General features: G+C 36.1%; 1 protein-coding gene across 1 annotated transcript in view; it reads left to right on the forward strand.

Moving 5' to 3' along the window:
- gfra2b (GDNF family receptor alpha 2b) overlaps positions 1-9,295 on the forward strand; it is a 57,693-nt gene extending 48,398 nt beyond the window's left edge. Inside the window, exons 8-9 of the mRNA XM_016473158.1 lie at positions 5,441-5,485; positions 7,996-9,295. Of these exons, the coding sequence (XP_016328644.1) occupies positions 5,441-5,485; positions 7,996-8,148 (198 nt within the window). The 3' untranslated portion in view covers positions 8,149-9,295. The remainder of the gene's footprint in view (positions 1-5,440; positions 5,486-7,995) is intronic.
- The last annotated feature ends 7,757 nt before the right edge of the window (positions 9,296-17,052 follow it).

Here is a 17,052-nt window from a genome sequence, read left to right on the forward strand (position 1 = left end):
GATGAGACAGATGGTCTCATCAGAGCCTGTACAGTTATGTACTGTATGATAAAGACCAGAAAAGAGTAGCATCAGAACAAGATTTTAAATAGAGATTAATATTTAATTTTCAAATGGTTAAAAAAAAAAGATTACCACCCACAGCAAAGGAATTTGTTCACTAGCTGTCAATCTTAAGATGATTTTGTTTATGAAAACAGACTGCATTCATGATTAGTACTATACAGTGATTTTCAAGTATTTCCTACCTTTCAATATGTATTCTAGGTGTGGGAGTTGCATATTTTTAGTTATGGTATTTGGGCTACACTGAAAAATCTTGGTGTAGAAACAATTTTTAACTCAGAAATTGCTAGTAAATTTCACAAATAATTACAAAGAAATGGCAAATAGCAATTGAATTAAATGCAACATTTTTAAGTAGACAAAGTATTTTCTTTTAAAACATACTCCAATAATCATCTATTTACAACTTCAAAAAATCTTTTTACAGAGTAGGGGTGAATTTAGATAAATTGGGACACTTGTTGTCATTGAGATGACTTTCTTTACCCCAATAGTTTCAATGGTCATTGGGCTAATTTTGATTGTTCAATGGGTTGGATTGGTTACACAGATCTGGCAACCCTTGTGCAAGTGGCACAGAAATTGCACAGTTCACTTTTAAAGTCATAAAACGCATTCATTACCCAATATTCTCCTGGAAACTCCTTTTTTGTTAGTGTAATGGGCAATAGTGCTAGTATTTCTGTAAGCCCACATTCAATTTGGATAGTCCTGAATTGCCCTGAATGTCAAGATCAGTGCTAAAACCTGTATCGCTGCTTTGTGCATGTACAAAAGCAAAACACACAAATTCCATTAAACTCCCCCTTAAAACTAGGCCAGACCTTGAGGACACCAACTATTACAATCGTTAAAATAACTGAGGGAAGCAGAATTCCTCTTTGTGGGAAAAAAATTAATAAATCATGTTTTACCTGAAGATATGAAGAGTGTCTAGTGGAAGGTAAAACACTTTTGTATAATTCAGTATGTAGGTGAATAATTCATAAACTGAGTGCATTTGTCAGCTCATGCAGAGGCCGTTTAGAGTGGACCTGCAGCATGGCTGTCCACATCAACGAGGTCTGTAATACCTGAAAATCATGAAATATTGAGCCTCGGTGCTCAGATGGAAGATTAAGTTTTGAATCTGGCCCATGAAAATCCTGTCTCTATACTCAGCTAGATAGTGTATGTTGATTGTCGCATTGATTTCAAGGATGTTAGTATGATTTGCCTTGCATACAGGACGCTATGTAATCCTATGTAAATGAGTGATGTCATCACAAACACTAATTTGTCAGCTAATCCAAGTTTGAAAGGGCCTGCATTATAGAGATATGACTTAGTGTGACCACTTCCATCCTATCGCGCCTCGCAGTTCTGTCCTAAGTCCTGAGGATTCAGTTATAAGCCCCTGGGTACTGAAGAAAATGACTGTACTCTTTCATCCATGCTGAAACAAATTATAAAAACTCCACAGACAGAAATATCATATAGTCGCGCGGGAAATAACTATTTTAATTTATGTCTCCGGCAACTGTCGTAGGAGGCAACAGTCAATCTGTGATAAGTGGTTATCTGACATGGCTGCTTGTATCTACTCGATTACTTGGTGCGTTTACAAGTTGAATGTATTGAACTCGCGCTCGCGGTAAAGAATTGTAGAGTTTGGAATGTGTTGATTGAATAAGCAGCCATACTCAAAAATGTCAAGTCTCTGATTATGTGTGTATCTCATTGCAAATATTCCAGTTGTCCATAAAACGGGGGAAAAAATAGTCAGTTTTTCACCTGATACATATACAGTATATATCATGATTTGAATGATTTGCTACTCTGTAAGAAAAATTTGCATATTAATACCTTAGAATAGTAATATGTACTCTTATGGTACCATTATGAATCCTTTAGCAGTAAAAAGGGTTGCTAGTAAATTTCACAAATAATTACAAAGAAATGGCAAATAGCAATTGAATTAAATGCAACATTTTTAAGTAGACAAAGTATTTTCTTTTAAAACATACTCCAATAATCATCTATTTACAACTTCAAAAAATCTTTTTACAGAGTAGGGGTGAATTTAGATAAATTGGGACACTTGTTGTCATTGAGATGACTTTCTTTACCCCAATAGTTTCAATGGTCATTGGGCTAATTTTGATTGTTCAATGGGTTGGATTGGTTACACAGATCTGGCAACCCTTGTGCAAGTGGCACAGAAATTGCACAGTTCACTTTTAAAGTCATAAAACGCATTCATTACCCAATATTCTCCTGGAAACTCCTTTTTTGTTAGTGTAATGGGCAATAGTGCTAGTATTTCTGTAAGCCCACATTCAATTTGGATAGTCCTGAATTGCCCTGAATGTCAAGATCAGTGCTAAAACCTGTATCGCTGCTTTGTGCATGTACAAAAGCAAAACACACAAATTCCATTAAACTCCCCCTTAAAACTAGGCCAGACCTTGAGGACACCAACTATTACAATCGTTAAAATAACTGAGGGAAGCAGAATTCCTCTTTGTGGGAAAAAAATTAATAAATCATGTTTTACCTGAAGATATGAAGAGTGTCTAGTGGAAGGTAAAACACTTTTGTATAATTCAGTATGTAGGTGAATAATTCATAAACTGAGTGCATTTGTCAGCTCATGCAGAGGCCGTTTAGAGTGGACCTGCAGCATGGCTGTCCACATCAACGAGGTCTGTAATACCTGAAAATCATGAAATATTGAGCCTCGGTGCTCAGATGGAAGATTAAGTTTTGAATCTGGCCCATGAAAATCCTGTCTCTATACTCAGCTAGATAGTGTATGTTGATTGTCGCATTGATTTCAAGGATGTTAGTATGATTTGCCTTGCATACAGGACGCTATGTAATCCTATGTAAATGAGTGATGTCATCACAAACACTAATTTGTCAGCTAATTTAAGTTTGAAAGGACCTGCATTATAGAGATATGACTTCCATCCTACCGTGCCTCGCAGCTCTGTCCTAAGTCCTGAGGATTCAGTTATAAGCCCCTGGGTACTGAAGAAAATGACTGTACTCTCTCATCCATGCTGAAACAAATTATAAAAACTCCACAGACAGAAATATCATATAGTCGCGCGGGAAATAACTATTTTAATTTATGTCTCCGGCAACTGTCGTAGGAGGCAACAGTCAATCTGTGATAAGTGGTTATCTGACATGGCTGCTTGTATCTACTCGATTACTTGGTGCGTTTACAAGTTGAATGTATTGAACTCGCGCTCGCGGTAAAGAATTGTAGAGTTTGGAATGTGTTGATTGAATAAGCAGCCATACTCAAAAATGTCAAGTCTCTGATTATGTGTGTATCTCATTGCAAATATTCCAGTTGTCCATAAAACGGGGGAAAAAATAGTCAGTTTTTCACCTGATACATATACAGTATATATCATGATTTGAATGATTTGCTACTCTGTAAGAAAAATTTGCATATTAATACCTTAGAATAGTAATATGTACTCTTATGGTACCATTATGAATCCTTTAGCAGTAAAAAGGGTACCAAGGTTCATTTGAAGCCCCAGTGACAAGCTGTTGTACACCTATTTTTTCTGAGAGTGCAATTTTAGCCACAAAAAAAGTCCACTTTGGACATTTTAGGGTGGACATTGTCAGGCATAACACATCAGATTTTGTTTGTTTCAAGATTGCTTTACTTGATAATTGTGCTGGCTGAATCTCTGTTCAAATGCTATTCCACCCATGGCAACATTTTATTTTGAAGTAGAAAATTGGTATAGTTGCATAAAAAGAAGGCATGTTTCTGCTGAATAGAATGACAATCGGTGCATTCACAAATGCAGGTTTTCCATAAATTTAACTGCATTTTTTTGTGCTTAAAGCTCATGTGTGAACAGAACCAATTGTCCACATGAAGAAAAACATGATTATCTACATTGTGGAAAGAAATGTTGTGAAATTGGACAGATGCTGAAACAAAAGAGCTGCTTTCTATCCAAACAGATGGTTAAATTAGCAGAAAGATTACTGGAACTGCTCAAGATTCTATTAAATATGAAAAAAGACCCAGCCTTCTTCAGGAACAATATATTTACAACACTGAAAGCACATGACATCACAAAAGAATAAGGGCATTTTGTTGCTTATGTTGCTACAAAGGAGCAGAGAGCACTTGGTTAAACTGGATTACAGGTGGTGGGTGAATATACAGTATACAGGTTTTTGTGTTGAAATATTGTGGGCGTAAAATGGCCACATCTGTTTAGCGAATTTGCCATGGAATGTTTACAGATGGGTACAAAAGGAAATTAATGTTTTCTGAGATGAATCCATTTCCTGATGCAGCCTGGGATTTGACTGCACTGTTAAATAGGGCACTGAAACTATCAGTTATTAATAATGCTTATTAATGTCACCCTCCCTGTGAAGTTCTGCTTGGGTTTCTGTTTGTTTGCTTTCGTTTCAAGCAGCTTGTTAGTCCTCTGAAGTCAGTGTTTTATCGTAAATAAAAAGTGATTCCATGCTTTCTTTCTTTCTTACTATTGCATTTTACTGCACTGCCTTCTGAACCATAAACCGCTCTAAAACTTTGCATGTTCCTTGTGGGAAAAGCAATTCAAAGAATCAATCACGCAAACCATTGTGCGATTTTTTGTAAAGCTTCTTAATTATGGTTTTACATCAAAGAGGCTGCATTTATTGTTGTTTTTTTCTCGCAAAGACGAGGTGTTTGTTTATAATTGTTTTGTAGCTAACAAACTATAACCAGCTGAGAACTTCTTGAACATGTTAAGTGTTTGAATACGTGTCATAGCTTTCAAGTGTTAGAGTATCTAATGCATTTATTCTGCTTTATAACACGAGAAAAAACACCTGCTCAAAGCACTTTGAAGTTGATATGAGTGACATTTTGCACAGAAGTGAAACGACTGGCCACATAATTTCCATCTTCAGTACAATCAGCTGATTTCTCTCATTTACTGAGTATTTAAGGGTAAGGGTTAGGGTTGTAATGTCTGCACCCCCATCTCTCATTGGTCAGCCAAACAGACCTGCATGCCATTGGTTGAGACAATGTTGTTGTGTCTAGCTATTTGAGAGTGCCACAGTTTACACTTCTCAGGGGAACCAAACTACAGATGATTTACAGTCTCTTGATATTAAGCTCTTAATAATGTATAAGCTAAGTAACAATCAGCTTTAACATCCATATTACACAGTTCTACTACAGCTTAGTCTATGTATTTTTTTAAACCCAGGACTGAAATTACAGTATTTTATACAGTAGATTGCTATGGAATGATGAATGGAGGGTAGCCATACACAATTAACACTGAACAGTATAGTTATGCAGATTATGGTCACATGATGCTAATAATATCAATTTTTATTTTCACAGGACAGTGAGCAGAAGTGTTCTAACAGTTTTGAATGTGCTGATGAGGTAAGAGACATTTCACCTGTACAATACATTACATGATTATGAAAGTCGTTCCTACCTTAAAACTTAATATTTCTCTACCCAGCTAACAAGGACCTTTCTCAGAACTTTGGCTAAAGTTCTGGAAAGGTTCTCTTAAAGTTATGAACAAATGTTCTTCCAATAACATCAATGGAATGTTCGTTCAGTGTTATCTAGTCTTTACTAACGTTCTCAAAAAAAAATAAAATAAAAATGTATAAATCGTTCATGGAATATTTAGATTTTTTTTTGTTTTAAATGACACTGCTTGAGAAAATTCAAAATATTTGTACAATTATAAAATGTTTGCAAAACCTTAAACAAACAACAACAACAAAAAAACTTTTTTTTTTTTAAATGTGAGAACATTCAGAAATAACGTTTTCATAACTTAAAGGGAACATTAGCAAAATGTTCTTAAAACAGTTTTTTTTATCTGGGTATGTATTTTCGTCAAATTATTTAAATGCACAGTTTTTAAAAATGGAAATTATTAGTTTTATCACAACATATATATACAGTATATATATATATATATTTTTTTTTTCTTCATTTTTCCTGCCTCTAATTGAAATGTTTTGGCAATTTGAAGGTGTTTCCAGTGTCCTCAATATCACTTTCCATCTTTTAGTCTAACTTTAATGACATCATGCTCCAAGACGTGACTTGATTCAGGAAAAACAACAGCAGAAACATTAAAGTGGTCCTATTATGCTTTTTCACTTTTTGAATTTTAGTAAGTGTGTAGTGTTTATGTTTGGGGACCAAAAAAAATCTACAAAGTTACAAATCTCAAAGTCCACTCCAAAGGGAGATATTTCGTTTTTAAAAAATCCCTTTTCAAGAACTACAACGAACGACTTGTTTGGACTACAGCGTTGTTTTCCGGGGTTTGTGATGTCACAAAGCGGCCCATTATAATATCATTAAAATAATTCCCGCCTACGGAAATTCGAATGGTTGGGGGGTGGGGAGGGGCGAGGTCGTGGTTAGAAGGCTTGGTTGAGTGAACGCATCAGACAAGACGACGACGAAGAAGTGCTGCTGTAGTGTCAAGTTTTCGCCATGTCGAAGAAACACTTTTTTTCACCCCCCTACCTTTTGAATTTCCTTGCAGCAGATGTTTTCTACCACGCTGGGCATTTTAATGCAGTTATTACACATGCACCTGAATAATTATGTATGTAAGTATGTATGTTACAGTTATGAAAACGTTTTTATAGATTGCTGACAGTACAATACTGGACAATGATGTAATCTGCAGAATTTACACTTCAATTATGAGACTATGGTATAAATAAATTCAACTGTATAACCGTTCCACTGCAATTCATGTTATAATGTTAGAATTAAAGAACAATAAACATAATACATATTACCATTGCACTTATCTGTACATAGTAAATACAGTTATTTTTCAGCGGGTGGGGGTGTGCCCGAAGAGTGAAACTGTATTCAGAAATGCACGGAAAACAAATAACGATTGCTAACGTTTGCCTGTTACATTACAGTACATAAAATTTCACTTACCACATAAACAGAGTAAAGAGAGGTGACTGAGGACGATGGCGAATGATTTGCAGATCCTGAGCACCACTGACAAACATCTAATCTTGTCAAATGTGTGGTAAGTACTGCCGCTCCATAGTATACACAGAGTACATGTGATCGCGAATATCGAAAGTGAAACTAAAAAGCGATCGTGCACTCAAAAGCAGTTTCAATGCCAGGTATAATAGCGGCTCCCCGATGCCCGAAATTTATATAGGCTACAGTATAATTACCCAATGACATAACTGCGAGAGAAAGTATTGAAATATACATTTTTCTCCCATCTCGTATTTATTCCCTTTAGGGGTTCGGGTTCCGTATAAGCGTCATTTTCAATGCGGTATCCTCTTGTTCAATATTCTCGGTGTCTTAATCCGGTGTCGTGCATCCTTAACTATACTGGAGCAGACGGAACTTGCTGCTTTGGCAAGGGGTGGGGCAGTACTGAAACACCGTCTAAGCTGTTTGCCAGTCACAACACACTGGGACAGCTAACCAATCACATCACATTTCGTTTTTCGGAAGGCGGGTCTTCATCAAACCCGGAACTAATCGAGCCGTTTGTGCCAGGCTGGGGAGAAAGGTATTGTAATAATGTAAATTATGTGAAAAATAATGCGTTTTTTGAACCACCAAGCATGAGAGCATGTTTTAGTACACCCCCAAAACAAAATCAAGACTTTGTAAAAGAGCATAATAGGACCCCTTTAAGTCAACAACAGTCATTGTTATTGAATAAGCATGTTAACAAATCAAGTTAAGATGAATAAAGTTTAAGCGCCTTACAAGAGCTTTACAAGAGCACATTTTTGAAAGTCTCCTGTACACTTTTAAAGACATACCACAAACACATTAATTTTTAAACATTAGTGAGTAGTGAGTAATTGGGAATGACACAATCTTAATACTTGAACTGAAAAAAGCTTGTAATATTTCCACAGAATGCGTTGAACCCCAATATGGAGGGATCCATTGACTCGGTGGGCTCTCACCAGGCTGATAACAACAGAGCCAGACATTCATCTGTGACTTCAATCAGTGTTTCTGCCGCCACACTGACACTGGCCTTTGCACTGGTCAATCAGGTTCTGTAAACACAGCCTGACTCTACAACACCAGGAAGCATATGATGGATTCTTCTGACCTCAATCAAAAAACTTCTCTAAAGTGACATTGATCTTTCTCTCTCTCTTAGTGTGTGTGTGTGTATGTGTGTATCACACGCCATCTTTAAAAACCAGTCGGAACAAAAAACAACAAATCCTTTGCAGGAGCTTCTAAAAGACTCGAAACACCACTGCCCCATTGAAGAGAAAGTAAGGAACCCCTGGTGGCTGACACTGAACATGGAGAACTTCTACAAACGTCTTATGCTAGAAGGAAAGCAGCCCACCGGGTTCTCCAATATCATGATGGATGGTTGATCGAGAACAGGCTATAAAATGCAATCATGTGACCCATTGATGAACTCTCTGTATATTTACCTAGAGATATAGAGAGCATCCATTATAAAAACAAAACTTTTCACTATCTCCCCCGCGCACATCAGTACAATAGTGCTCACTGCCTTGATCATTACCAATAATTCCATGTAAATGTTTTTGTTTGAAGAAAAAAAATATGGATGAAATCTCGATTTGTGCCCTCAAATTTGTTTCCGGCGAACTATGTACAAGAGTTCATCCGCGACATGTTTGGATCCTCCAATCTAGCGAGATTTGGATCCTACTGCCCTGTGTACAGTGTGTATAATGATGTTTGTAAGTATATGAGATTCTTTTTTTCCCTGTTTTATCTCTAAAAAACCTTTAGCATGTGCTGGAAAGCCGAGCGACGCGGGGAACTAGAACAGAAGCGGAGAGCCGTGTGAAACGTATCACCATGGAGAGCCGTCAGTGCCAATGATGTTCGTCTTAGGCTGTTATTATGTGTAATCATTTCTTTTTTGCCAAAAGACTTGGATTATATTCAAAGAAAAATGCTCCGGGGAGAGTGGAACAAAAGATCCATTTGCGGAGAGGGTCAATTGTTGGTGTATTTTATAGTGTGCAATCTATCGTGTGGCCTTACTTTTTTGTCTTTGCTCTGTTCCTCTCTCTTATGTAATGGTTTCAGACCGTACCACTTGCAGAGTGCCGCCAAGACCGACTGATATGATTTCAGACGTTCAAAAATAGCAGCTCCTATGACTCAAAAAGGTCTTGGTTCATTTGTGATGCTTTAAAATGAGGCAAGACAGAGGCTCAAGAATGTGTCAGAAATATTTGTTTAAATCTGAATAAAAACATCCTAGTAATGTCTCGAAGAGTCGTGACTTTAACAGCATCTATTGCAGAATTAAAATAGGTCTGAGTGATTATCTTGGAATAAATTTTGAAACACTTTGTGTCAACACGAAATCACAATTGACCCTGTTTAACAATATTCTAATGAAAAAATGTTTTCATAGTTGGTTCATATCAATGTGTTCATAGAAACAGCCAGCTTGATCTTCACCTGAAATGTTCTGCTGATGTTTTCAGCGGCTTTGGAATCTGGCAGTATTTTTCCATTCATTTATCGCAAAGGGATTTAAAAAAAAAAGTATTTGTTAAGAAGTTATAAGTCATCAACCAATGCAACCAGCTATGAGGTGATTCACAACATTACAAACTGTGATTTGAAACAAAAAAAAGTGTTAACTGGGGTAACGAATGTAATAAGGGAAAGAACATAATCCCATGAAACATTGCAAAAATTATAACAAAAACAGTGGATAAATATAAAACTGTTGAAAGAATTGAAAGATGTTGATTGAGTATATAAAAAACCGATAATTTACATTTATTGTAAAAGTTGCAAAGATTCTATTTTGAACAAATGCTGTTCTTTTTAACTTTTTATTCATCAAAGAATCAGAAAGAAAATGTATCACAGGTTCCAAAAAAAAAAAAAAAACATTAAGTAGCACAGCAATTTCAACATGGATAATAAATCAGCATATTAGAATGATTACTGAAGGATCACGTGACACTGAAGATTGGAGTAATGGCTGATGAAAATTCAGCGCTGCGTCACAGAAATAAATGATATTTTAAAGTATATTAAAATAGGAAACCAATAATAGAAATTGCATTTTTTTCTGTATTTTTGTATATATTTTATATTCAAATATGTCTTGATGAGCATTTAAAAAAAAAAACATTACAACTTTTGAATGGCAGAGTATGTATATACTCTTTGTATATGTATATACAATAATATACAACAATAAGTATGTATATACTTTCACAATTTGAAGTCCATTCTACAGTGAGGAAGTTTATTCACAAGTGGGAGACATTTAAAAAAAGACACCAATCCTCCCAGGAGTGTATGTCCCAGCAAATTCACCCCAAGATCAGACCGTGTAATGCTCAGAGAAATGGCAGACAACCCAAAAACTAGGCTACACCTCAGACTCTACAGGCCTCAGTTAAGATGTTAAATGACAAAGTTCATGACAGTACATTTAGAAAAATATGGGACAAGTATGGCATGTTTGGAACGCTTGCCAGAAGAAAGCCTCCTCTATGGAAAAAAAACAAAAAAACAAAACCTTGGCAGCATGGTTTAGGTTTTCAAAGTTGCATCTGAACAAATCATGAGACTTCTAGAACAATGTCCTTTGAACAGACTAGACCAAAGTGGAGATGTTGTGCCATAATGCACAGTGCCATATTTGGTGAAAGCCAAAAGAGCATATCAGCACAAACACCTCATACCAAAATTCACACATGCTGAAGTGGTGATGATTTTGGGCTTGTTTTGTAGCTACAGGACCTGGGGAGCTCACAGTGATTGAGTCGACCATATATACTCCTCTGTATATCAAACTATTCTAGAGTCAAATGTGAGGATAGCTAAAGTTGGGCGAAAATTGGGTCATGCAACAGGACAATGACCCCAAGCACAGCAGCAAATCTACAACAGAATGGCTGAAAAGAAAAGAATCAAGAGGTTGCAATAGTCCAGTCAAAGTCCAGAGTTCATCCTGACTGAAATGCTGTGGTGAGAGCTGTGCATAAACAAATGCCCACAAACCTCAATAAACTGGAGCAATGTTGTAAAGAAGAGTGGGCCAAAATTCCTCCAGAACAATGTGAGAGACTGTCTCTCATATTCTGTCATACAGAATATGATTACTTCAAGTTATTACTGCTAAAACTGGATCTACAAGCAACTGAATCATAGGGTGTCCAAACTTTGTCACACATGGCTTTACCTTCTTGGCTTTATTTTTGTGAAATAAATAATGACAAGGTGTGATATGTCATGTGATATTGTTCATCTGAGGCTTTATTTTCCAAATTTTAAGACTTACCAAGGACCAGATAATTTTTTATTATGTTTTGATACAGAAAACTCATCAAATTAGTGTTTTTAAACATTTACATTTATTCCAAAAGAATAACTCAAGGGAGTAACAATTTAAACAATATATTTTATTTGTGAACTTATGTTAAATATTGGTCACAGACATGGAGATTTATTTTAAATTTCACCAAGCTGATTACTCACTAAAAACTCCCACAGATCATGTTTTTATGCCATTTTAAGTCTTATTTTGACATAACAAAGTGGTTATATCTTAGTGTGTGAGTTGTTTATTTACTTTTTAAAATTAGTCTTCCCATTAATGCCATTATATTATTCATTAAAGGTCCCCTGAAATGCTTAGAAACACGCAGCGTAACTCTGTGTTGACGTCATTTTAACTGAAACAGGAAGACAGGGCGGGACATATCAAGCAGCCCCGCCCCTTTTTAAAATAGCCAATAGTGTTCGTTTATATCACAGCTTGAGCTAGAGCCGATCAGAGCCGTTGAGCTCCGTAAAGCTGCTTTTGACAGGGTATGCCAGCCACAATCTCATCCATATTGCTATAAAATATAGCATTCTGTTTAGAATTCAAATAGCTCCCTGATTCGGGAACGTGTACAAACACAAGAGGCAGGATTTATCGCATGAACCAATCACAGCGAACATAAGTCAAATCCAATAATATCGCGATGGAGGCAAGGTCATGGGTAATGTAGTAATGTAGTTTTGAAATAATGCAGACTGATGGCTTCAACAAAAGCATATACTGTCGATCAACACCTTGTATATCTGTCCTTTTGATTATCATTACATATCAGTTTCCTTTTAAGAAAATAAATGGAATTTTTACATCTGGAACCTGACTTTTGCACTCTATTGGTTCATTTTAACCAATAGCACACTTGCATTTGGTCCGGCTCCATTCTGGTATGTAACTAGGGTTGCCAACTGTCCCGTATTAGCCGGGACAACCCGTATTTTGGGCCTAATTGATTTGTCCCGTACGTGACTTCCCTTGTCCCGTTTTTTGACTGCTACGCTGATCTAACCACTGACTGATACAACAGCAGCAGTGCTGATCACTTGAGAATGATCACCGATACCTGTCATCATCCAATCACAGCCCCCCTCACGCAGTATACGTTAAGTAAATCAGAAATGTGAACATAACTGTTCGAGGAAGGCTGCTCAATCCTCTGCCGGCTCGTCGCTACCGCGCTCGCGCTAACGCCAATTCCGTCCATGTTTTCACTTAAGTAAATCAGTTTTGGTGAACACAAACTACGTGATTATTTTTCATGAGTCCAACATCCTGCCGCACAAGAGACGTGATCAGTAAGGGAAGTCGTCTTTCACTATTGTAATGTTAAATAGAGAAAAACATTTTATATTTAAGTAACTAATAGCATAATTGCAGCCCATATTAAATCTGTAAGCTGTCTTTAATTGAAAAATATGCATTTTCATGCATACCATATGTGTGTGTATACACGGTCCCCCCCCCCACATTAAATGTTGCTTGTTTTGGAAGAAAACAAGTCTGATCAAATTTTTTTCCCCAAGAGTCTGTCCCTTCATAAACGCATAGTAAACAGCTGTGAGATACACCACTGCCCCACAGAAATCAGCTCAAGGTCTGATGATAATTCTTTGCAGTTACAAATGGAATCAACACACAAACACATGGATGTTGTCGCTGTGAGATATTTGCTGTCAAAGTGCCTGCCAGCTTTGGCAACTCAGCTGCTTTTAGTGTTTTATGAAGCTTCGCCTTATTTGCTGCTGGAGCTTCATGGGTTATTTTTCTCCCTAAGATCATTAATGCATTTTAACCAACTAATTCTATCCAAAGTGACAGAAAAATACTCACAAGATGCTCGGCCAAAACATTGCAAGCACACTCTTGTTGACAGTGACAACAGGCACTCACTGAGAGTACAACAGATTGAATTATTATTAAGGTTAAATGTCACAATTTTGACGTTTTAAGTTGCCAGCGCAGACTTTAAAGGGGTCATATGATGTTGCTAAAAAGAACATTATTTTGTGTATTTGGTGTAATGAAATGTGTTTATGCGGTTTAAGACTGCATAATGACAAACTTAAGTATAATATATACCCATGAGATACTGCATTTAGCTACTTCCTGTTTGCCATCTTGTTGTCCTTCATCAGTGAGTCTCCATCTGCTCCACTTCCCCCATCATCTAACCATCATGTGTCTATCTCTCTTCACTAATTTGTCTCAAAACATGACAGCTAATTAACTATTATGTTCTATAGGTCCACATCTGCTGTTCAACTACAAGGACAGTTTAAAACAGCAAAACAATGCATTCATTTTCTCATTTGAGACAGTTTTCATTACATATTACATCATTAACATAATTTGAGTAAAGCATTATGTAAATAGATTTTGAATCCCATATTTGTATAGAATAAATGTAGAAAGATGAACCGTAAAACTCCTTACAAAACAAATGCTAATTTTTGACAGTCCAATGAGATTTCTAATGAAAACATATATAGTATAGTCATAAAAACGGTTTATTTTATGGAAAATGGAAACCCGTAATACTTATCCTCAACTTCCTGTGCAAACCTGCCTTCCATCTGATGTAATCACTTAAGCATAGTCATATGCAGGTATGTGTGAACTCATCCATTTAGCTTCCATTCAGCCACAAGCACTGCCTGTGGCCTTCTGGGAGTTCATCATGCCTGCTGGTTAACATCTGCTGAAATTTGCATTGCACTGCATAATAAAGTGCCAAATAAAGAAGCACTTACTGTATGTAAAAGAATAGCAAACATGTCAAATAATAGCACTGCGGTATTAATGCAAGAAGAGATATTAATATGCATTCATAAGTACTAATTTTACAGGTAAAGTAATATGGCTTTAACATTTACATTTATGGAGACTACATTTATGGACTAGCTAGCTAGCCACATTGGAAATGCAGCACAGTCTTTTTAAAAATATATAGTATATTATTAAAATGAAGAGTTAGTATGGTCAGTGTACTTCGGGCAGGCATTCTTCAGATTTTGGTAGCCCAAAAATGTATTAATTAAAAAAAATAATTTAACTAGCCCGAATAAAAGATATTGTATTTTTTCTTCAAATAACAAGTCAAGAGAGTAGGGGTGCAACGTATCACAAATCTCACGGTTCAGATTATATTACATTATCATATCACATTTTGAGTCACAGATCGGATAATCTTTCAGATGAGCAAAAAAAAAATATGGTTCTTTGTTATTGAAGTAACACTTATTATTTAAATAACAATTTACTACTTCGATACCACAGCAAAAACTAGTAGCATATAGGGATGTAACGATTCAATCAACTGACGATGTGATATGATTCACGATACTGATTTCACAATACAATTTTCTCAATTTCTTTTTTTAACAAAATGAGATTTAAGACATATTTTTTAAAAAAAGTGTCTTTTTGTTATTTCTCAGACCAAAAGGCTGCACATTACTTTGTGAAATTGAAAATGTCAAACAATATACTAACTTGAAATTTTAAAACAAATCCCAAATAAAATAAATAAATAATACAAATAAAAGAAATTTCTCCATGCAAGTAAACTTAGGTTTTGCCTGTGTATTTTAATCAGGATCCAAACAAAAATGCTGCATACATGTTATTTAGATTGCAAAATGTTTAAATTTGAAACAAAAACAAAATGGTCTGACTTTAGCTTTGTGATACTACATAAAAAATCTGAACGAAACAAAAACAGCAGATGGGCTGAATGAGATGCAAATGTCACTCTCTGACAGCAGGTGGCGCTTAAACAGCAGGTATTTATAGGCTGCTGCCCCTTTAAGACCAAATGCCCAGATCCAATATAATGATGCATGTGCAATTTCTTTCTCCACTGTTTACGTTCAAGACATGAAAATACTTGCCGAGATAGTTATTTTGAGATAATTTTGGTGTATGTTCAAGCGAAAGAGGAATCAATATCACCGAACTGAATTCTTAATGCGCATGAATGGTTAAAACGCTTGAATGTTTAAATTGGTAAGACTTAGAAACACATGTAAATGATAAACTATGATCTGTTTCACCCCTACAAGCGCGTGAACAACGCGAATCAAGGAAGGGATTTTATATCACTATTCAAGATAGCCCGTCAGGCAGGGCAGTGATAAATTTTGGTAGGCCGACTGGAAAACACAATAGCCCCGAGATGTCGGGCTAGCGATTTTGCGAGCCCTGAATGGGATAGCATACTGTATCTTTAGCTCTTTGAAAACTTCTCTGAGATGAAAAAGATGTAGAATTGTTCACCTGATGACATTAAAAAATGAGACAAAGTTATGGATGGGTCAACTCAGCAAGTTCAACTTTAAGTGCTCCCACAATGTTGATACTTTGAGTCTCACTTAAAGGGGCAGTTCACACAAAAATGAAAAATCAGTCATCATTTACTCACCCTCATGTCATTCCATATTTTTATGACTTTATTCTGTGAAATGCAGAATGACATTTTGCAAAACATTTTAGACTACACAGCAAGATGCTCCCCAGTTTGAGTCCCTGAGCTAGGAGGCTTTTCTGTGTGGAGTTTGCATGTTTTCCCTGTCTCTGCATAGATGGAAATGTCAAGTCAAGTCAAGTCAAGTCACCTTTATTTATATAGCGCTTTTAACAATACAGTATACTATTATACTATTATAAATGTCTTATAATACCAAGACTGTTTGGTTACCAACATTTTTCAAAATATCTTCAAATGCTGTCCAGATCAGTTACAAAGTCTGATTTTCTGGCTTCTTCTCTAAAAACCAACTCTCTGATTTTCGTCTGAAATTTATGTTGCTCAATATTAATCCAAAGAAACTCCAGATGGAGTCCGATAGGTTCTAACTCAATCTGACATAATGACATCATTATACACATGGTGCATGCTAGAGCTTGTCGTAGCAGTTGCAGTGCACTTCAGAAACCCTTGACCTTCCCCAGCTCCACCTGTCTAGATCTGCTACGGGGTGATTTCATGTATGTTATATGTGCTGCAGCAGCAGTATTTCTTACATGCTCATAGCAGCATGTCTGTGGATGTATTGGCAGTAGTAAGTCTCAGTACTTGCTCTGCTGCTGCAACAGCGTAGCAGATATATTCCAGCAGGACCAAACACATTTAACATTGACATGTATATTACCATGCTAAACTCTCAGAGATTTGACAGAAATCATTTTAAAACAATATGACACTTGAAATTGTGCTGATGTTCAAGAATATTGCTTGAGTGAATTTGCTTAGGTATCTTTTTTATATTACTTTAAACTAGCTGTGAAAAATAAATGAAATACATTACTTAAAGGGGTCATGATTATTATTTTGTACTGTCCTCTGAGGTCCCCTTATAATGTTATCAAGATTTTTACATGAAAAAAAAAACATAATTTAGAAGTAATAGGCTATTTTCTGTCCTGTTTTTAACCCCCTCATCAGAACGCTCCATTTGAATAGGCATGACAGATTGTAGACTCGGAAGTACTGTAAACACCCACTGCTATGATTGGCTAACATTTGTGTATGTTTGAACGCATAAATACTCAGTACATATCAAATGATCTGTAAGAAGAGACAAAGCAATAGTGACCACGTAATAAAAAGAGTTACTCA

Source organism: Sinocyclocheilus anshuiensis, unplaced genomic scaffold (genome assembly GCF_001515605.1).
Source record: "Sinocyclocheilus anshuiensis isolate Anshui unplaced genomic scaffold, SAMN03320099.WGS_v1.1 scaffold260, whole genome shotgun sequence".
NCBI lineage: Eukaryota > Metazoa > Chordata > Actinopteri > Cypriniformes > Cyprinidae > Sinocyclocheilus > Sinocyclocheilus anshuiensis.